Source organism: Myotis lucifugus, unplaced genomic scaffold (assembly GCF_000147115.1).
Source record: "Myotis lucifugus unplaced genomic scaffold, Myoluc2.0 scaffold_482, whole genome shotgun sequence".
Taxonomy (NCBI): domain Eukaryota; kingdom Metazoa; phylum Chordata; class Mammalia; order Chiroptera; family Vespertilionidae; genus Myotis; species Myotis lucifugus.
The window spans coordinates 548,791-570,549 of record NW_005871530.1 but is presented as its reverse complement, the minus strand read 5'-3'; the positions used below and the strand labels follow the sequence as shown (position 1 = coordinate 570,549).

Genomic DNA, 21,759 nt, shown 5'->3' with positions numbered 1-21,759 from the left:
TGAAACCATTCACCACAACATAATGTGAGAACCACAATGTCCCTGTGAGAGGTAGCACTTCTCAGCTGAGGAAGGGTGCTCTGGATGAAACCTGGGTAAGGTAAATTCTCTAGTCAGAGAGAAAAGAATGAAGATAGAGTCAAGAGCTGAAAGTATTCATAAATTTCTCATGCACAAAAGAGAACACAGAATTCCTTTTCCCTGAGCACCAGGGGTGGTGACTGGTGCACACAATTCAGTGAGCCAGGTGGTACAGGAGGTCACTTCAACCACAAATCCTCAGTGACATCAATGAGGCAGGAGTGCTGGGAAGTTAGCAACTGCAATGCAGCTCTTTCAGGCCTCACTTCTACCTCAAACTTATGAGGAATTTTGCAGTGTATGTTCAGATAGCAGGGGTTTATACTCAGGTAAATGGATTTAAGTCTCCTGCAGTATTGTAGAGTGAGAAAGATAAAACTTCCCCTGCACATTTAAGGCTTTGCTCCAATGTGAACTCTCAGATGTCTAACAAGGCTAGGGTTGCTGCTAAAACATTTCCCACATTTACTACACTCATATGGCTTTTCTCCAGTGTGACTTCTGTGGTGCTCCATGAGTGAACGTCTTTGACTAAAGGACTTTCCACACTCACTACACTCATACGGCTTTTCTCTGTTATGAACTCTGTGGTGTTCAATAAGCTTGGACTTTCGTCTAAAGAACTTCCCACAATCACTACATTCAAAAGGTTTCTCACCAGTGTGAATTCTCTTGTGTTCAGAGAGGTCATAGCTTCTCCTGAAGGACTTCCCACAATCAGTACACTCATAAGGTTTTTCTCCAGTGTGAACTCTCTTGTGGTTAAGGAGAGTATTAGTGCTGCTAAAAGATTTCCCACAATCAGTACACTCATACGGTTTTTCTCCAGTGTGAATATGGTGGTGTTCCGTGAGCTGAGAGCTTTGCCTGAAGGACTTTCCACAATCACTACACTCATATGGCTTTTCTCCAGTGTGAGCTCTCAGATGTCTAACAAGGCTAGGTTGCCATCTAAAACATTCCCCACATTTATAACACTCATGGGGCCTTTCTCCAGTGTGAATTCTGTGGTGCTCCATGAGAGAACGTATTTGTCTAAAGGACTTTCCACAGTCACTACATTCATACGGCTTTTCTCCGGTATGAACTCTATGGTGTTGAATGAGGTTCCCCTTTCGTGTAAAGAACTTCCCACAATCAGTACATTCAAAAGGTTTGTTGCCACTGTGAATTCTCTTGTGTTCAGAGAGGTGACAGCTTCTCGCAAAGGACTTTCCACAATCAGTACACCGATAGGGTTTTTCTCCAGTGTGAACTCTCTTGTGGATAAGGAGTTTACTATTTCTCCTAAAAGATTTCCCACAATCAGTACACTCATAGGATTTTTCTCCAGTGTGAAAACAGCAGTGCTCAGTTATGTGAGAACTTTTGAAGGACTTTCCACAATCACTACACTCACACGGCTTTTCTCCAGTGTGAACTCTATGGTGTGAAAACAGGTCGGAGCTTTGTCCAAAGGACTTCCCACAATCAATACACTCGTAGGGCTTTTCTTTAGTGTGAACCCTTCCATGTCGAATGAGGTGCAAGATTCGTTTAAAAACTTTCCCACATTTGTCACACTCATATTTCACTTCTCCAGAGAAGGCACCCTGATGCTGAACAACTTTCTGGTTTTGGCTGCCAAAGTTTTCACAGTTACAAGTCTGCTGAAGACTCTTTCCACCAAGATATTCCTGTGAAATCTCACTGCCACTGTGTAGGTCCTCAGTGTTGAGAGGGGCCTGGCGCTGGAGAAGCTCTGAGATGGCTGGGAAGACTTTCCCACCCTCCCTACTGCTTGAAGGCACCCAAGTTAAGTAGAACCCGCACCTGGTCACAAACGAGACCCTGTCCATGTCTTCTTTCCAGAGTTTCTCTCTAGTGGAATCCCTCTGTTGCTGGTGAGGGTTTGCATTGAAATAGAAGTCCCTCCCACATGCGTCACTGAAGAATTCTTTCTGCTCATAGTCTGCTGCTTGTGACTCAGTCAGGTGCACAATATTTTTTAACACCGAGACACACTGGTTACACAGAAGGGTCCTCTGGGTTGCTGGAGCTGTCTCAGAAGCCCTGACCTGTGATTCTCCTTGAACAGATATGCTCCGCTCAGGAAAGACCTCCTCATCATACGTTTTATGCCAACAACCTGAAAAGAGAGAATTGAGGAGGGACTGATTGTTGAGTGTGGTGACAGGGGAAGTTCCATTGGTAAAGCGTTTTGCACATAATACATGGGTTCTATGCAATTCTCAGAAAATAAGAGATGTGCAGGAAGGATTTATAAGAAGCTGCTGTGAAGGTCTGGCCTCTGAAGGTGACTAAACAGGGAAGACCTCACCAGAAACATGACACACACATGGCAAGGACCATGTGAAGAGAAGATGCTCCCCACTCCATTCTCTGTTAACAGTACTCAGCAGGGCTGGTTTGCTGATGACAGGGGCAAGCTGTGCAGAATGTTCGTTATGTCTTATTCCAAGTAAAATCCAATAAACAAGTAGCAGGTGTTTGAGCACTTAAGAATGAATGTGCACCTCCTAACACATGTGCAGGTACATGTAGGAGAATACTGCACAGGGAGCAGAGTCGAGGGACAGGTGATGCTAAACGGTAACAAAGGCTCCCTAACCGGTTTGGCTCAGTGGATAGAGCGTCAGCCTGCGGACTCAAGGGTCCCAGGTTCGATTCCGGTCAAGGGCATGTACCTTGGTTGCAGGCACATCCCCAGTAGGGAGTGTGCAAGAGGCAGCTGATCGATGTTTCTCTCTCATCGATATTTCTAACTCTCTATCCCTCTCCCTTCCTCTCTGTAAAAAATCAATAAAATATATTTTTTAAAAATAAAAATAAAAGGTAACAAAGGTGAAGGTGCCAAAAGCCAGGAAGTCACAGATGAAATGCAAGTCCGCAAAGTGTCAAGTATGGGAAAGAGAAGGTAGAAATGGGAGGTAGCCATGGGACTTGCCCCTAAACAGTGATGGAAATTAGCTGGTTCCTGGTACCATCTGACCACCACCATTATGTCAGACCTTCCCCCCAGTTGTCACTCAGCATGGCCAGACCAATTCTGACACCATCTTGCATGTTCACCCTGTGAGATAACCAGGCTTCTCCCTGATCTTCTACGTTAGCAATGCATAAACCCTAAATATTCCAAGTATTAATGAAAGACAAGGGAGGAGAGCAACCAGCTCTGGCCCAGAGCAATTTGGCCCACAATAGTACTCAGCTAAGGTACTATTACAAACAACAATTGGAGAAGGGTCTTACAAGAATAGCCCTTGGTTCATGTAAGTGAAGAACATAACCTGGCACAGGCTGTCATAAAGCACCTTTCCCGAGAGCAGTGATGGCGAACCTTTTGAACTCGGCGTGTCAGCATTTTGAAAAACCCTAACTTAACTCTGGTGCCATGTCAAATATAGAAATTTTTTTATATCTGCAACCATAGTAAAACAAAGATTTATATTTTTGATGTTTATTTTATATATTTAAGTGCCATTTAACAAAGAAATATATACCAAAAAAATGTCATAGGTTCGTCATTACTGCCCTGGAAGAAGGGAATAATGTAGATATTGTCATCCTCCCAGGGAGAGGAAGAGGAAGATGGGATCCATTAAGTTGCCTTTAAGTTGCCTGTAAGACTCCAAGACACTTTCTGCACTTTTGGGGGCAACATGTCAGGGATGTTCATGGAGTCCATTGGTCAACATAGGCAACCACAGCATGTTTGACAAGACAGAGGCAGATATCAGCAGAGGCAGATATCAGCAGAACGCTAGGTCTGGCTGTCTGGCTGTGGGAGAGAGAAAGCTATGTTTTGAGAATAAAGGAAGAAAGGACATCACATGGGAACACTAGAACATATGAGAAGGTCTTACCTACAGATGAGACAAGTGCAAACACTTCCAGCATCACATCGCAGTACAGAAGTCTCTGAGCCTCACCAAGGAGCCTCCACTCCTCCTGAGAGAAGGCAATGGCCACGTCCTCAAAGTCCATATCCTGTCATAATGGGGACAGTTCAGTTCATGATCAGCTTCTCTCCTAGGCTTCAATTTCGTCACACTTCTCACTCTCCATATCCATCTCCTCCCTCCACTTCCCGCATCACAGAAAATAGAAGGCCTTAAAAAAAAAAAAGCAGGCCTTGCATCCGTCAGAGTCACATTTTCATTATATTCCTACTGATACTGTGTCTTCCCACAGCAATAAAGCAGATGCCCAGATTGATTATACCTGACCTCAGGGCCTCACATTTAGGGTCAATGCAATAGGTGTCACCAACACAGGGGACAGATCAATGTTGGCCATAAAGAGAGAGGTGAGTGATTTGACACTGGTCTTCTGGGGCAGTGGTCGGCAAACTCATTAGTCAACAAAGCCAAATATCAACAAGTACTTCTTGAAAATAGACTCGCCCAGGCCAAAAACCGACTTCTGCACATGGGCCACGAAGTTTCAATAGCACTGTACGTGCACCCGCATGTGGTATTTTGTGGAAGAGCCACACTCAAGGGGCCAAAGAGCCGCATGTGGCTCGTGAGCCTCAGTTTTCCAACCATGGTTCGGGGGCAATATTCTTGTGGTCCCACACATTCTCCCTCAATACCCCGAAAAACATGGCATCACTTTTCACACTTTCGATTCCAATCCTAGTGTGCTGAGGCCAACACTTTGAGCTATCAGTTCCACATAATGCTTCCTATTCCATTTCTCTCATACAGCTTCATTCCCAGAGTCACAACTTCAAAGACAACACATGTATGCCATCAAGAGAAAGGGATGTTATCTAATGCCCTTCTTTTCAACCTTCTAACTCACCTCCTCTGTAATGTATTTCTCTCTTATCCTTCTCCCTTCCACAAGCCAGTAGAGATTTTTAAGCCCAGGGGACACTGATGTCTGCTATCCCATTCCTATAGATCACTGTATCCGCCCAACAATCACAGGCAGGTGTGCACCTATATGACACCTAAATTCTGCACCTGGCATGTAGCGCCACAACACCAGTCTTTTCAGGAATTACCCTAAAATTCCTCAGGTTGTATCATCCAGTTATCACCAGAAATAGACTCAACCTTCATTCCCTCTATATCAACATCAGAAATTTGTAGCCATGAATTCACACTCCCTCTCCAAGGGCCCATCACTCCTTCTCCCACACCTCTCTCATGCCTGGACTCCTGTAGCCCCAGCTCCCATAGACATCACCTTGGTCTTTGTCTGTAGCCAGGGGTGGGCAAACTTTTTGACTCGAGGGCCACAATGGGTTCTTAAACTGGACCAGAGGGCCGGAACAAAAGCATGGATGGAGTGTTTGTGTGAACTAATATAAATTCAAAGTAAACATCATTACCGCCGAACCGGTTTGGCTCAGTGGGTAGAGCATTGGCCTGCGGACTCAGGGGTCCCGGGTTCGATTCCGGACAAGGGCATGTACCTTGGTTGCGGGCACGTCCCCACTGGGGGGCGTGCAGGAGGCAGCTGATCGATCTCTCTCATCGATGTTTCTGGCTCTCTATCCCTCTCCCTTCTTCTCTGTAAAAAATCAATAAAATATATTAAAAAAAATAAAAAATAAATAAAAATTAAAAAAAAAAAGTAAACATCATTACATAAAAGGGTACGGTCTTTTTTTTTTTAGTTTTATTCATTTCAAACGGGCCGGATCCAGCCTGCGGGCTGTAGTTTGCCCACGGCTGGTCTATCCTCAGCATGTGGGTTCCAGTGACTGCATGGCAAGTTCAAACAGTATCAACTACTAACCTGACTCTGAATGCCCACATCCAAGGCACAGCCTTCAGTTCTGTTATGAAGACCTCCCTCCCAACTTGCTTTTTCCTTCAACCTCACCTATTGAGAACCACAAAGGATCTCAGTTACCCAGAGCCCACCTCTACTGCTGCTGCACTTGATGTCCCTTCTCCACTCACAGGCTTCAGTACTCAAGTCCCACAGCCTATGGTCCTCTACTCCATGGCCAGTGAATCTCACAGATGCACACTCATGCCCAGAAGCAAATCAATCAAACTGGATGCAACACACCAGGCCACACAAAGGGTCACAAGAAATGCTGGTGAGTGTTTAAGAAGTAAATATGCACCAGCCACAGTCTCACTTTCTTTGAATTACTCTTCCACCTCCAATTAAAAAAAAAAGCAGTGATCCACAACTCCTCCATGGTCCAGACTCTTTACTATTTTTTTAATTAGTTTCCATCTTAAACTACTCTTCAGAGTTCCAGATGTTCATGAACTGGTCTCTGAAATATCTCATAACTTAAGATGATTTTATTTGAACTAATATAAAAAGATTTTATATTCCTCATGGACATTACTATTCCCACTATGAATTTCTCCATCACAGTTGATGGGGCTTTAATACCATCAGGTGCTAAATCCAAACCTTTACATCATCTCTGATTTTTAAAAAAAAATATTTTATTGATTTTTTACAGAGAGGAAGGGAGAGGGATAGAGAGTTAGAAACATCGATCAGCTGCCTCCTGCACGCCCCCTACTGGGGATGTGCCCGCAATCGAGGTACATGCCCTTGTCCGGAATCGAACCTGGGACCCTTGAGTCTGCAGGCAGATGCTCTATCCACTGAGCCAAACCAGTTAGGGCTCAGCTCTGATTCTTACCTCTCTTTCCAATTCTCAAACTTAGAAAATCCAGGTGGCCACAGCTAAATCAGTGAACCAAAATGCAACTGCTTCTTCCACAACCGCAACTGTGCTCCAGGTACCCTCACACTCACCAGCACTATCACAGCAGCTTCCGTCCTGGGCCTCCTACCACCGTCCTCACACCCATCCTGTGCATCAGGCTGCAGCCACAGGGAGTCTAATGAGACCTGGGACAGGTCACCTGCTCTACTGCTCCCATGACCCCAATGACCCCATCACCAGCAGAACAGAAACCCAAGTGGTCACAAAGCTCCTCTGCACTTGGTTCCTGTCCCACTGTTTCCAGTTCCTGTTTTTAAAAAACGGACCTCTGCTCGTCCCTGAATCAGCTTAGTCTGCACTCCAAGCCTTTGCACATTCTGGAGCCCATGCGCGGAAGGACCTGTCACACACAATTCCACTGGCTGCCAAAACCAGCTGCCACTCATCTGACCCTTGACTTGGACTTAGGACTCTGGGCTTGGTGTCCCTTCAAGGTTCCCAGGGCAGGAAGAGGGGCCGACAGCCCCACGGGCAACAAGACCTCAGAGGCCACCAGAGAGTGAGGCCCTGACAGGAGCCCCACAGCCCCGTCCCCTCAGCGGCTCTGCACCCGCAGGAACCGGTGGGAACTAAAGGGCTGAGGGCCGGGCACCCACCCCAGGACCCAGGGGCTCCGCCTGCTCAGGGCCCTGGCCCCGCCCCGGGGGGGTGATGCCCGCCGTCCTCGGGCTCAGTCCAGTGCGCACCTGCCAGGGACCCTCATCACTACAGGGTCTCCTTCCCGCCCTTCCTGCTGCCTCTCCCTTCTAGACTGTTCTTCCTGGAACCCTGCCTCACACAAGTTCCATCACAACCACCCACGGCTTCCCCGGCGGCCCGCAGCCCGCGCCCTCCTCCCCTCACACCCCGGGTCCCCGCGAGGACTCACTGCGCTGGACGCTGCGCCCTGGGCGGCGGGACCCGAGCGGCGCCGGCCCCGAGGCTGGAGGGTCCGATGGGGTGAGGCCGAGGGGACTCTGTCGGCGGAGAGGAGTCGGGAGCCTCGGGGACCCCAGTCCTGGGTGTTGGGGCTCAACCGGCCTCAGGCCCACCCTGCGAAGCGGGGACGCTGCCTCCCTCGCCTCCTCCTTCGCGCCACCAACGCTCAGACGCGCGCTGAGCCCAGCAGGTCCGTTACCGGAAGCCACAACCCACAACGTCCGCCCCGAGAACGATACCGGAAGTCCCGCCCTAACTGAAAGTGCAGGAACCCAAACGCGCCTATCTCAGCGGAAGCCGGCGCAGTGGTTTCTGGGTGATGTAGTTTTCTCCGGCCGCCCTGGCCGTGACCTTGGGGAGTGAAGGTGATGCTGAGCTGCCAGGGGCGCTGGGGGAGGAGATGGGACCAGAGGCCGGTTTCACGGGGACAGACCGACAGGCCCCCCAGGGGAGGGGGGATCGGGAGAGACCCCCAAAGAACATAGGCACAGGGAATGGGAACATCTCAACACCATCGACAATAAAAATACACATGACATTTTATTACAAATATACAATAGAGCTCAGCTGGGGCCGCTCAGTGGTGGACGCTGAGCGATGAACCGGGAGAGCAGTTTCCATCGCTGGTCAGGCGGGTGCACGGGGCGCAGGCACAGTGTCCAGCGGGCGGCGGCCGCGCGGGAGGCCGCCAACCAGTGACCCGCCCCCATCGCCGGTGGTTTCATCTCTCCTCCCCCTTCTTCTCTCTCAAATCAACGCAAAGATTTTGTATGGGAGGGAAGGGCCGGCAGGTGTCCCAACTCGCCGCGGGGTCGGAGCTGGGTGCTCTCCTGGCTGCTGCCGAGGCGGGGCCAGGGGACAGGGCCGAGGGAGCCTGACGTTTGCCAGGACCTTGTGTTGCCAGGTGCTAACCCTCCAACCCCGCTCAGCTGCCCGCCCAAGGCTTCCCGCCAGAGGAGGCCGCCCAGCACCTGCAGGAGGGGAGCTGGCGCCCTCGGTGTCCACACCCACATGACTCAGGTTTCTGGGCTGAGTGTCCCCAGGTCCCAGGGCAGGAAGAGGGGCCGATGGCCCCACGGGCACCACGACCTCAGAAGCCACCAGAGAATGAGGCCCTGACAGGAGCCCACAGCCCCGTCCCCTCAGCGGCTCTGCGCCCGCAGGAACCGGTGGGAACTAAAGGGCTGAGGGCCGGGCACCCACCCCAGGACCCAGGGGCTCCGGCTGCTCAGGGCCCTGGCCCTGCCCCAGGTGACGCGCATCCCTAGGGGCTCAGTCCAGTGCGCACCTGCCAGTGACCTCATCACCTACAGGGTCCTCCTTCCTGCCCCTCCTGATGGCCTCTCCCTTCTATTCTGTTTCTCTGGGCCGTTTTGAGAAAAGGCTAGAACCCTAACTCACACTATGTCCCTCTTTGGTTCACAGCCATGGATGGCAGCAGCTTCCTGAAAACGAAAGGGAAACTCCTCACACAAAACTTTGCTTCATCTTCTTTGTTGCTTTTAGGGATAAGACAGACCTGGGTTCCCCCATCCTCCCTCCTCAGTCACACCCCATGGACTCACATGGTGGCTTTTCAGCCTGTCACCCTCTCCCACCCGGTCTCACCACGTGGCACCCTCAAGCCACTCACTGTTCGGGCGCTGAGACCTGGGCTGCAGGCGGGACAGGCACCCACCCCCAGGCGGGAGGGCGAAGGAGGTGAGGCCGGTTGAACTCTGGAAGCAGGAGTCGAGGAGGCATGGAGGACCCAGTCACGGCCTGTTGTGACTCAACCAGCCTCAGAGACACCCTGCCCAGCAGGGCCACTGCCTCTGATGCCAGGTGACCTGGCACGGGAGCCTCTGATGCTGTGAACACGCTGCAAAGGCCAAATTCACCACCAGGAGAAAGAAGCTGGAAGTCAAGCTCCAACCAGTGAGCACAGGGATAATGCGCCTCTCCTGGGCTCTCATTGGCTAAGCACGGTCATCCTTAGCGCATGGCCCTTTGGGTAAATGAGCAATCTCGCCTCCCATGTGCCACTAGGATCCCAGTCCCGCTCTGACCATTGGGAATGTTGTTCTGATCCTGGTTGTCCCCACCAGCCAAGGTGACCTCGGAAATGCTCAGGGCAGGCTCCCCACAGGCTGCCACCCCTTCCCACACTTCCTCAGGGAGACCCCACTGACCACCCCTGGCCTCACTTTTCCCCTGAGCTCCTATCAGCTGTCACAGCTACCCTGCCCCCTTGCTGGTGGGCTGTCCTTCACTAGAACAACCATCCAGCCTGATTCAAGTTCTCATCACTAGCGCCACCCCTCAGCCCTCCCACTCAAGGACGCTGCCCCATGTGCCGATAGGAAACTCCCTCACCAACCTGTCCAAGGCCCCCAACCTCACACCCCAGCATCACACTGTCCCCCAGAGCCCAGGGTCCGTCACCTGATTACAGGGAAGGGGTCTGCTCTGCACAGGCCAGAATGAGCGAGGTGGGCACACCAACCAGAATGCACCTCCCCCCTCCCCTAGTGTGGTATCATGTTGAGAACAACCCTCTCCTGCTGGGAACGCTTGCATCGCAGAATGTTCTCAGCATTGAAAATACACAGAACCAATTCCTGGAAATCCCATGTGACCTCTAGGACTGCAGGGAAGTGAAGGTGAGGAGCGTGTGTGCTTTATTTTTAATAAATTCAAAGTAGAAAATTACCCCAAAAATGCAAAAATAGACTCAAAGAACACCAGTGGGCCTCAGGTGTGGGTGTGGGCTGGCCAGAGGCAGACTTTTCCTCAGGGGAACTGATTTGGGTCCCAAAGCACCAGGGGGCTTCTCCCAGATAAAGTAGATTCAGATCCAGTGGGTCAGGGACCTGGGGATGGGAGAGCAGGCTGGAGAGACTCTAGATGGAGACAGCAGAGCCTTGGAAGCTCCTCTCAGGCAGATGCAGAACCCTAATCCCTCCCAGGGACCTGCCTTGGGCTCCTCTCAGCCAGCTCCTGGGCAGGACACAGTGTGCCCAGCTGCAGGGGGAACATCCCAGGCAAAGGCAGGAAACAAGGGAAGGTGGGCTGTGCAGGCAGAGGTCCATCATAGCGAGAAGGGAGAAGGGTAGATAATCTTTTTTATTTTTTTTTTAGAGAGAGAGTGGGAGGGGGATGAGAGAGAGAGAGAAACACAATGACTGGATGCCTCCCACACCAGCCGAAATGGTGGGTTGGGGTTCAAACCTGCAAAATACAACCACAAAGTCATGCGGTCTTTATTTCAAGGCCTTGGGCAGTAATGCAAAGAAGATTGGACAGAGAAGGCTTTTCTGTCATCAGGCTATCCTGTCTGAAGCACAGAGAGTTTGAGATCCCCACAATATCTGTTACCTGTACATGCTGACAGATCACAATTGTACTTTCAAATCAATCCAGACAGTGACCAGAACCAACAAAATTAAAGGTACAAAAGCAAAATCACAATCACAAAAACACCATTTACCAGAGCATGTAGCGCAATCAGTTTATAACAATTTATCACCGCTGAAGGTGAGAACCATGATGTCCCTGAAAGAGGTAGCTCTTCTTAGCTGAGGAGGGGCCTCTGGACGAACCCTGGGTCAGGTGCATTTCCTGGTCAGAGTGTAAGGAATGAGGATCCTGCCAAGAGCTCAGAGTATTCATAATTCACTTAAGCACAAGGGAGAACACAGAATACATTTCCCCTGAGCACCAGGGGTGGTGACTGGTGCACACTGTTCAGGTGAGCCAGGTGGGAGAGGAGGTCACTTCAGCCACAAATACTCCCAGTGACATCAATGAGGTAGGAGTCCTCGGCAAGTTAGCAAGTGCTGTGCAGGTCCTTCAGGACTCACTTGTACCTCAAACGTATGAGCAATTTCGCACAGTGTATGTTCAGATAAAGGGCGTTCATATTCAGGTAAACGGATTTAAGTCTCCTGCAGTGTTGTAGAGTGAGGAAGATAAAACATCCCCTTCACATGAAAGGGTTTTCCCCAATGTGCACTCTCAGATGTCTGACAAGGCTCGGTTTGCTGCTAAAACATTTCCCACATTTACTACACTCATGAGGCCTTTCTCCCGTGTGACTTCTGTGGTGGTCCATGAGCGAACGTCTCTGTCTAAAGCACTTTCCACACTCATTACACTCATACGGCTTTTCCCCAGTGTGACTTCTGTAGTGGTCCATGAGCGAACGTCTTTGTCTAAAGGACTTTCCACACTCACTACACTCATACGGCTTCTCTCCGGTATGAATTCTGTGGTGTTTAATGAGGTGCCCCTTTAGTCTGAAGAACTTCCCACAATCACTACATTCAAAAGGTTTTTCACCAGTGTGAATTCTCTTGTGTTCAGAGAGGTGTAAGCTTCTCTTGAAGAACTTCCCACAATCAATACACTCATATGGCTTTTCTTCAGTGTGAACCGTCTTGTGGTTAAGGAGTGTACTACTATTCCTAAAAGATTTTCCACAATCAGTACACTCATAGGGTTTTTCTCCAGTGTGAACTGTCTTGTGGTTTAGGAGGTTATTATTTCTCCTAAAAGATTTCCCACAATCAGTACACTCATAGGGTTTTTCTCCAGTGTGAACTGTCTTGTGGTTTCGGAGGTTATTATTTCTTGTAAAAGATTTCCCGCAATCAGCACATTCATAGGGCTTTTCTCCAGTGTGAACTCTCTTGTGGTTAAGGAGGTTATTATTTCTCCTAAAAGATTTCCCACAATCAGTACACTCATAAGGTTTTTCTCCAGTGTGAACTCTGTGGTGTGAAATGAAATTGGACCTTTGTCCAAAGGACTTCCCACAATCAGCACACTCATAGGGCTTTTCTCCAGTGTGAATTATTCTATGTTGAATGAGGTGAATGTTTTGTTTAAAAACATTTCCACGTCTGTCACACTCATATTTCATTTCTTCAGCGCAGGCACCCTGATGGAGAACAACTCTCTGGTTGTTGCTGCCAAATATTTCACAGTTACAAGTGTGCTGAAGACTTTTTCCAACAAGATATTCCTGTGAAATCTCACTGCCACTGTGTGGCTCCTCAGTGTCGAGACGGGCCTGGTGCTGGAGAAGCTCTGACGTGGCTGGGAAGTCTTCCTCAGCCTCCCTAATGCTTAAAGGCACCCAAGGTAAGTAAAAGCTGCACCTGGTCACAAACGAGGCCCTGTCCACAGCTTCTTTCCAGGGCTTCTCTCCACTGGCTTCCCTCTGTTGCTGGCGAGGGTTTGCACTGAAACAGAAGTCTCTGCCACATGCATCACTGAAGAAGGCTTTCTGCTCAAAGTCTGCTGCTTGTGACTCAGTCAGGTGCAGAATGTCTTTGATCATGGAGAAACAGCGCTCACACAGATGGGTCCTCTGGGTTGCTGGCTCTGTCTTAGGAGCCCTGACCTGTGACTCTCCATGTACAGATACACTCTGCCCAGAACAGGTCTCCTCATCAACCGTTTTATGCCAACAACCTGAAAAAAAAGAAATGTGAAGGAACTGATTGTTATCTGTCGTGACAGGAGAACTTCCATTGCAAATATGCTTTGCACATAATACGTGAGTTCCATTGAATTGTCTGAAAATAAGAGAGGTGCAGGAAGGATTAATAAGAAGCTTCTGTGAAGGTCACAAAACAGGGAAGTCCTCACCAGAAATATGACCCATTCATGGCAAGGACCACATGGAAGAGAAGATGGATCTCAAGCTCAGTCTCCTGCTAACAGTGCTGAGCAGGGCTGGTCTGCTGGTGACAGGAGCAAGCTGTGAAGAAGGTTGGTTATGCCTTCTTCCAAGTAAAATTCAATAAACAAATAGCAGATGTTTGAGGACTACTTAAGCATGTATGTGCAACTCATATCACATGTGCAGGTCCATGTAGGAGAATACTGCAAAGGGTGCAGTGCAGAGGGGCAGGTGATGCAAAAAGGTGACAAAGGTGAAGATGCCAAAAACCAGGAAGTCACAGATGAAATGCAAGTCAGCAAAGTGTCAAGTATGGGAAAGAGAGGGTAGAAATGGGGGATAGCCGGTGCCACCTGCCCCTAAACACTGTTGGAAATTAGCTGGTTCTTGGTACCATCTGACCACCACCATTATGTCATACCTTCCCCCCAGCTGTCACTCAGCATGGCCAGACCTCCTCTGAGAACATCTTGCATGTCACCCTGTGAGGAAACCAGGTTTCTCCCTGATCTTCTACTCTACTGATGCATAAACCATAACTATTCCAAGTATTAATGAAAGACAACGGAGGAGAGCAGCCAGCTCTGGCACAGAGCAATTTGGCCCACAGCAGTACTCAGCTAAGGTAATATTACAAACAACAACTGGAGAAGGGTCTTACAAGAATAGCCCAAGGTTCATGAAAGTGAAGAATATAACATGGCACAGGCTGTCATAAAGCACCTTTCCCTAGAGGAAGGGGGAAGAAGTGAATAAATGTACATATGGTCACCCTCCCAGGGAGAGGAAGAGGAAGGTGGGAGCCATTAAGCTGCCTGTAAGACTCCCGATTCCCAGACACTTTCTGCACTTTTTGAGGCAATGGGTGTTCAGGGATGTTCGTGGAGCCTATTGGTCAGGGCTCTCCATACAGCTCAGCACTGGAAGGCACAGCACATTTCACAAGACAGTGGTGGAAATTAACAGAACCCGTGGTCTGGCTGTGGGAGAGAGAAAGCTATGTTTTGAGAATAAAGGAAGAAAGGGCATCACCTCAGGACACTGGGACAATGTGAAGCTCTTACCTGCAGATGAGACCAGAGCAAACACTTCCAGCATCACATCGCAGTACAGAAGTCTCTGAGCCTCATCCAGGAGCCTCCACTCCTCCTGAGAGAAGGCAATGGCCACGTCCTCAAAGTCCATATCCTGTTGTGAAGGGGACAGTTCAGTCCATGATCAGCTTCTCTCCTAGGCTTCAATTTCATCATACTTGCCACTCTCCATATCCATCTGCTCCCTCCACTCCCTCATCACAGAAAATAGCAGGCCTTGCATCCATCAGAGTCACTCTCTCCTTATATTCCTACTGATACTGTGTCTTCCCACAGCAATAAAGCATATGCCCAGATTGATTATACCTGACCTCAGGGCATCACATTTAGGGTCAACGCAATGGGTGTCCCAACATAGTGTACAGATAACTGCTGGCCATAAAGAGAGATGTGAGTGATTTGACACTGGTCTTGTGGGGCAATATCCTTGTTGTCCCACACATTCTCCCTCCAAGACCTAGAAAAACATAGCATCCCTCGTCACCCTTTCGATTCCAGTCCTAGGGTGCTGAGGTCAACACTTGGCGCTTCCTGTTCCACATATTTCTTCCTATCCCACTTCTCTAATGCAGCTTCATTCCCAGAGTCACAACTTAAAGAAAACACATACAGGCCATGAAGAGGAGGGGATGCTATCTACTCAGCTTCTTTTCAACATTCTAATGCACCCCCTCTGAAATGTATTTATCTCTTACCCTTCTCTCTTCCCCAAGCCAGTAGAGATTTTCAAGCCCAGGTGACACTGATGTCTGCTATCCCATTCCTATTGATCACTGTATCCGCCGAACAACCACAGGCAGGTGTGCACCTATATGACACCTAAATTCTGGACCTGGTATGTAGCGCCACGACACCCGTCTTTTCAGGAATTACCCTAAAGTTCTCCATGTTGTATCATCCAGTTATCACCAGAAATGGACTCAACCTTCATTACTTCTATGTCAATATCAGGGATCTGTGGCCAGGAATTCACACTCCCTCTCCCACAGCACATCACTCCTCCCACACCTCTCTCACACCTGCACTCCCGTAGCCCCAGCTCCCACAGACATTTCCTTGGTGTTAGTCATTACTCAGCATGTGTGTTCCAGAGACTGCATGGCAAGTTCAAACAGTATCATTCAAGGCACAGCCTTCAGTTCTGCTATCAAGGTCTCCATCCCAACTTGTTTTTTAGGCCTCCCTTCCCAACTTCTTTTTTCCTTCAACCTCACCTATTGAAAACCACATCAGATCTCAGTTACCCAGAGCCCACCTCTACACTCACAGACTTCAGTACCCAAGTCCCACAGCCTATGGTCCTCTACCCCATGCACAGTGAGTCTCACAGATGTCCCCTCTTGTCCATAAGCAAATCAACCAAACTGGATGCAACACACCAGGCCACACAAAGGGTCACAAGAAATCCTGGTGAGTGTTTAAGAAGTAAATATGCACCAGCCACAGTCTCACCTTCTTTGAATTACTCTTCTACCTCCATAAAAAAGAGAAGGTGAATCACAACGCCTCCCTGGTCCATACTCTTTACTATTTTTTTAAGTAGTCTTCATCTTGAACTATTCCTCAGAGTTCCAGATGGTCATGAACTGGTCTCTGAAATATCTCATACCCTAACAGGAAAATATAAAAGATTTTATGTTCCTCATGAACATTACTTTTCTGACTATGAATTTCTCCATCTCAGTTGATGGTGCTTTCATACATTCAGGTACTAAATCCAAACCTTCACATCATCTCTGATTCTCACCCCTCTCTCTAACCCTCAAAATTATAAAATCCAGGTGGCCACAGCTATAACCCTGATCCATAATGCAACTGCTTCTTCCCCATCCACAACCACCACTGTGCTCCAGTTACCCTCACACTCACCAGCACTTTCACAGCAGCTTCCGTCCTGGGCCTCCTACCACCGTCCTCACACCCATCCTGTGCATCAGGCTGCAGCCACAGGGAGTCTAATGAGACCTGGGACAGGTCACCTGCTCTACTGCTCCCATGACCCCAATGACCCCATCGCCAGCAGAACAGAAACCCAAGTGGTCACAAGGCCCCTCTGCACTTGGTTCCTGTCCCACTGTTTCCAGTTCCTGTTTTTAAAAAATGGACCCCTACCTGCTGGTCCCTGAATCAGCTTAGTCTGCACTCCAAGCCTTTGCACATTCTGGAGCCCATGCGCGGAAGGACCTGTCACACACAATTCCACTGGCTGCCAAGATCAGCTGCCACTCATCTGACTCTTGACCTGGGCTTAGGATTCTGGGCTTGGTGTCCCGTCAAGGTCCCCAGGTCCAAGGTCCCCCGAGAAGAGGGGCCGACAGCCCAGGACCCCACGACCTCAGAGGCCACCAGAGAGTGAGGCCCTGACAGGAGCCCCACAGCCCCGGCCCCTCAGCGGCTCTGCACCCGCAGGAACCGGTGGGAACCAAAGGGCTGAGGGCCGGGCACCCACCCCAGAACCCAGGGGCTCCGGCTGCTCAGGGCCCTGGCCCCGCCCCGGGGGGGGGGTGATGCCCGCCGCCCTCGGGGCTCAAGGTCCCTCTTTGTTCACAACCACCCCCGGCCCCGGCGCCCGGAGCAGGAAGTGAACCTCCTCCCGGACCCGCCGCTCGTCCTCTCCGTCGCCTTTAGACACAAACCAGGCCTGGGTGCCCCCCTCCCGGCTCAGCCCCCCACGGCCTCCCCCGGCGGCCCCGCAGCCCGGCGCCCTCCCTCCCCTCACACCCCGGGTCCCCACGAGGACTCACTGCGCTGGACGCTGCGCCCTGGGGGGCGGGACCCGAGCGGCGCCGGCCCCGAGGCTGGACGGTCCGATGGGGTGAGGGCCGAGGGGACTCTGTCGGCGGAGAGGGGTCGGGAGCCTCGGGGACCTCCAAATTCGAAGGTGGCGGCGCCACAGGCTCAGACACACCCCACCCTGCCCCGCGGGGTTCCGTCCCCTCCTCTCCCGATGGACGCGCTCAAACCCGGAGCCAGCGAAGAAGGAAAAATGTCCACCGAGAAGAAGACTCCGGAAGTCCCGCCCTAACCGGATGCTCTTGCACCAAAACGCCCTGCGTGCGCGCATTGCTTTCGGGGTAATGTAGTTTTCTCTACCGCCCAGCAGAAGATCTGGCTTTCCAGCCCAGGAACTTGGAGAACAAGGTGACCTGGCGCTGCCAGGGGCGCTGGGGGAGGAGATGGGAGCAGAGGCCGGGTTCACGGGGACAGACCGACAGGCCCCCCAGGGGAGGGAGAATTTCTGACCTGGGCTCTCTAGGTGAGACTCCACAAAATAAAATGTGTTGTTCCCTAAAAGGAACGGATCACATTTCTGTAATTAGGTTGGTGGGAACACAATACTTTTTAGAAATGTGGATATACAATCATATAACTAAGTGGTTAATTCTCATTTATCATCATATAGGAACTGTGTGTTGAACAAAAGCTCGCACGAACAGCCATTTATTTCCAGGGGCCACATCAGTGGGGCGACTGTGGAACTGAGAGGCCTAGACTCAGCTCTCACACCCGGTACAGGCTCTCAGCCCCACGTCTTCCTTGTTAAGGAAATCGGGCTCAGCCAAGTCCCACACCTGCCAGCAGGTGCACTCCTCCCTCCAGGCGAGGCTGTACCGTCTGTCACTCTCCCACCACGTGTACAACAGATGGGGGCAGGTTTAGGTTTATGTTGTGTTCTTCTCTGATTTTCCACGACTGGGTTGGTGCTGCTGCCAATACAGTGACCTGCTGATGGCAAAGAGTCGCTTGCTTAGCTCAGCGGCTTCAGTGGGCACCAGTTAAAGCCCTCCAAACAGACAGGCCTGTCTGGTCAGTGCTGATGCCCAGGCTCCAGGCTCCATCCCCAGGGGTAGCCTGTGGGAGGCAGCCAATCCATGATTCTCTCTCATTGTTGTTTCTATCTCTCCCTCTCCCTGAGATCAATATACAGAGTGGCCAGATTATTATGACCAGCCAGATTATTATGACCACCCCATCAGTACTTCATTGAAACTTCAAAAAATACTGAATATTAAAAACTTCCTAAGCAAATACTCTCAAGGTTTTATTATTATTACTAGCGGCCGGGTGCACGAAGTTCATTCACTGGGGGAAGGAGGGGTTCCTCCGCCCAGCCTGAGCCCTCTTACAGTCTGGGACCCCTTGGGAGATGTCAGGGAGCAGGCCTAAGCCAGCAGTCAGACATCCTTAGCGCTGTTGCGGTGGCGGGAGAGGCTCCAGCCACAGCCACTGTGCTTACCAGCTGGGAGCCCAGTTCCCTGTGGGAGCACATTGACCACCAGGGGGCAGCTCCTGCATTGAGCGTCTGCCTCCTTGTGGTCAGTGTGCGTCATAGCAACTGGTCGTTCCACCATTCAGTTGATTTGCATATTAGCCTTTTATTATATAGGATTTTTGCATAACTAATTCACTTCATTGTACTGATACGGTGGTCATAATAATCTGGCCCACTCAGTGTAAATACATTTTATATATATATAATTGTAATATATATATAAATAGATAGGTCTGACTGTTGTGTTGCTTTTCTCTATGGAGGGATGTAGGTGGGTGACGGTTGCAAAAAGGGTTTCTGCTGGTGTTTAGGGTGTGAGTTGAGCTGTGATTTGGGAGTCCCTACGGCCTTTCTAAGACATGTTAAACCTGCTCAGGGGCCACAGATCTGCCCGGCACCCTATCACTTGCTTTACAGCCCTGTGCTGTGTGTCACTTTGCTCAGACTCCACTCAGAGTCCTTGGGTGTCTTCATCATGTCCTAGGCCACTGGGTCAGCATGTCTTTTAGTGGCTGTAGGTCTCCCAGCTGCGCCCTTTGCTGGAGTCCCTTCTGTGCAGCTGTGCTCTAGGAAGTGAGCAGTGCATGGGAGCCCTTCATCCTGGGGGAATGAGGGTACATGCATCGGGGCAGGGCCTGCCCAGAGGGTGCACCAGGGTGCATCCACCCCCCTCCCCATTTCCTGCACTAGGACACTGGACACCTCCCAGAATTGCCTGGAGGATCTGCTGGGGGAGAACATGGTCCTTGAGGCTTCACAGGTCCAGAGGATGAACCAGCCCCCCCACCTGAGCTGGGAGCTGGAGCAGCTGTCAGAGGTAGGCAGCAGCCCCTGGCGCCGGGGAGCCAGCCTGGCTGCAGCTTCTCCCCCACCCAGGGAGCTGAGCATTGGGCTCTGAATCTCCTGGGTCAGCCCATCCTCAGCGAAGTCAACAGGGTGTTATTCAGGGGCCATTTGGGCAGTTCCATTGCCATTCTCCCCACAGAGAATGTGAAGGGTCTGGCAGCCTGGATGTCAGGACATGAGCCACCAAGTAAGTGTTGTCAGATTTCTCAGCGCCTCTGTGGACAGTCCCAGGAGCTTCCAGATGACAGCACGCTGGCCCCAGAGGCTGCCTTAGATCTGTCCGTGGGGGATTGGAAGCTCTGCATGGCAGGAGCTTCCCCAGTGCTCACTGACCCCCATTCTAACAGCAGCCTGGGCTGATTCCCTCTGTTCATCTCATATCGGGAGATGAGTGCGGTCTGCTGTCTGTCTCCCTGGGCAGGGGTTGCTAACTGTCTGCTTCTCAGGCCTCTCCCTCTCATGTTTGGACCCCTCCGAGCACCCAGACAAGATGTGCGGTTGGCCAGGGGAAGGGGGGCAGGCAGTGCAGCAGGGAGACAGGCCCCCAGCAAACAGGAAGCAGGCCCTGTGCTCAGCACCAGCTCGCGTGCACCTGAGAGCTCAGGGAAGGTGCGCTTAGAGCTCAGCAGGGGCAGGAGGGCCTTGGGCTGGGTGGGGAGGGGCTGCTTTTCCAATTCTCATCCACATCCCTCAGCATCAGGGAGAGGCTGCTGAGAGCAGGTGGCTATTCCTTCTCTTCAGGGGTTCCATCAGCTCCAAACTAGTCAGTTCATTGAACTGTGAATCTGGGTGAGAAGGTAGTTCTGTGGTTGGGTGTCCCGGCTCTTCTGGGGCCAGCGGTAGGCAAAACGGGAATCCCTGCTCTGGGAGGTCAGGGTCATGGGGAGCACACTGCCCCCTGGTGGAGCACATGAGTGGTGCTGGTGGCAGGGACCCTCTCATACCAAATGCTTGTCAGAGACGAGGGTGGCTGGTGGGGTTGGAGAGGCCCCTGATGCGGACACTGCGTGTAGTGTGTGAGCCCCTGCAGGCCAGTGCCCGGGACTTGTCGGTGTTCCCACACCTGCTGCTTAGCTGGCAGCCCAGGAACAAAGTGCAGATGAACTTTTGCGTGGATGGTGTGGCGGGTTCCCGAGTTAGAAAGGCTCAGCTTCCAGTCCTGGTTCCTCCACCTGCTGGCCAGGCGGCCTCTTTTAAACCTGTTTTCTCATCTGCAAAATGGGGGCAATGGAGCTGCCTCACAGGATTGCTGTCTCTCTCCTGAGAGGAGACAGTGAAGTTCTATGCCGGCCTGGCCCACAGGGCGCCAGCATCGGATGGCTGTCCTGGCGCCCTGGTCTATTAGAGACATTCATTGCTCTGGCTCTGGGGGTGCTGGTGAGTGTAGCACCCAGGAGAGAACCACTGTTGTTTTCCCCATAAACGGCTGTGTCATCATGAGAGCCTGAGGGGCGCTGGCCTTGAGAGCACAGAGGCTGGTCATCAGCTCCCTGCTGCCCTGGGGGGTCCCTCACCCTTATTTCCCAGGAGTGCAGCGCCTTGGAGAGAGGTACTGAGAGTCAGGAGGTGGCGGGTGAGGGCAGGTCAGCAAGAACAGATCAGATGCCACAGAACTGTACGCTGCAAAATGGTGAAAACGGTGAACAGTGTTGTATATATTTCACCCCAAATTTCAACAAATATAGGTATTTATTGATTCAGAGAGGAAGAGGGACAGAGAGAAAAGCACCAGGGATGAGGATCATTCCAAGGCTGCCACCTGCACGACCCCTAATCAGGGATGGAGCCAGCAAACCAGGACTGTGCCCTGACCTGGAATTGCACTGTGAGCTCCTGATTCATAGGTCAACGCTTAACCACTGAGCCTCGCTCAGAAGGGTCACCCCAATTTTTAAAAGTGTTATTTTTAAAGCGACGTCTCCATAGTTGCCATTGGAATGAGCTCAGGTTGTGACTTAGTGGAGTTTTAGGCAGTTAGTGTCCTTTGCAGCCTTGTCAGGACACAGCCTTTGGCATGTTTTCGTGTGTTGAGAGCATGCGTGTTGGTGTGTGGTCAGCACTGAGCTGGAGTTGGGGCCACGAAGGTGTGTTTGCTCCCCTGCTGAGCTCCCTGCTTCTCGGGGTCTTCAGTCTGTTGTGGCTCCAGGGTCTGTGCTGCATC

General features: G+C 51.0%; 2 protein-coding genes across 5 annotated transcripts; both read right to left on the bottom strand.

The window, feature by feature from the left end:
• LOC111823408 (zinc finger protein 883-like) lies at nt 1-7,787 on the bottom strand. Its single transcript, XM_023744669.1, has 3 exons — nt 7,668-7,787; nt 3,948-4,071; nt 1-2,209 (listed from the first exon to the last, which is right to left on the bottom strand). The coding sequence occupies exons 2-3, from the start codon at nt 4,066-4,068 to the stop codon at nt 474-476; spliced, it is 1,857 nt and encodes a 618-aa protein (XP_023600437.1). The 5' UTR covers nt 4,069-4,071; nt 7,668-7,787; the 3' UTR covers nt 1-473.
• Nucleotides 7,788-10,928: 3,141 nt separating this feature from the next.
• LOC102427694 (zinc finger protein OZF-like) lies at nt 10,929-17,305 on the bottom strand. Of its 4 annotated transcripts, XM_023744683.1 has the most exons (4): nt 15,932-16,132; nt 14,450-14,573; nt 12,467-13,174; nt 10,929-12,298 (listed from the first exon to the last, which is right to left on the bottom strand). In XM_023744683.1, exons 2-4 carry the CDS (start codon nt 14,568-14,570, stop codon nt 11,682-11,684), a joined length of 1,446 nt encoding a protein of 481 aa, XP_023600451.1. In that variant the 5' UTR covers nt 14,571-14,573; nt 15,932-16,132; the 3' UTR covers nt 10,929-11,681. The 4 variants fall into 4 exon arrangements, with proteins under 4 accessions (XP_023600451.1, XP_014301255.1, XP_006103435.2 ...); XM_014445769.2 differs by lacking the exon at nt 15,932-16,132 and adding an exon at nt 17,224-17,305 and having other exon boundaries at nt 10,929-13,174; XM_006103373.3 differs by having other exon boundaries at nt 10,929-13,174.
• Nucleotides 17,306-21,759: the final 4,454 nt, after the last annotated feature.

Bases quoted from the DNA above. Each gene is read 5' to 3' on its own strand.
- LOC111823408 (XM_023744669.1), bottom strand. From the start codon at position 4,068: ATGGACTTTGAGGACGTGGCCATTGCCTTCTCTCAGGAGGAGTGGAGG. The intron at 2,210-3,947 runs GTAAGACCTTCT...CTCTCTTTTCAG, and splicing joins TGCACTTGTCTCATCTGTAG to GTTGTTGGCATAAAACGTAT.
- LOC102427694 (XM_014445769.2), bottom strand. From the start codon at position 14,570: ATGGACTTTGAGGACGTGGCCATTGCCTTCTCTCAGGAGGAGTGGAGG. The intron at 13,175-14,449 runs GTAAGAGCTTCA...CTTTTTTTTCAG, and splicing joins TGCTCTGGTCTCATCTGCAG to GTTGTTGGCATAAAACGGTT.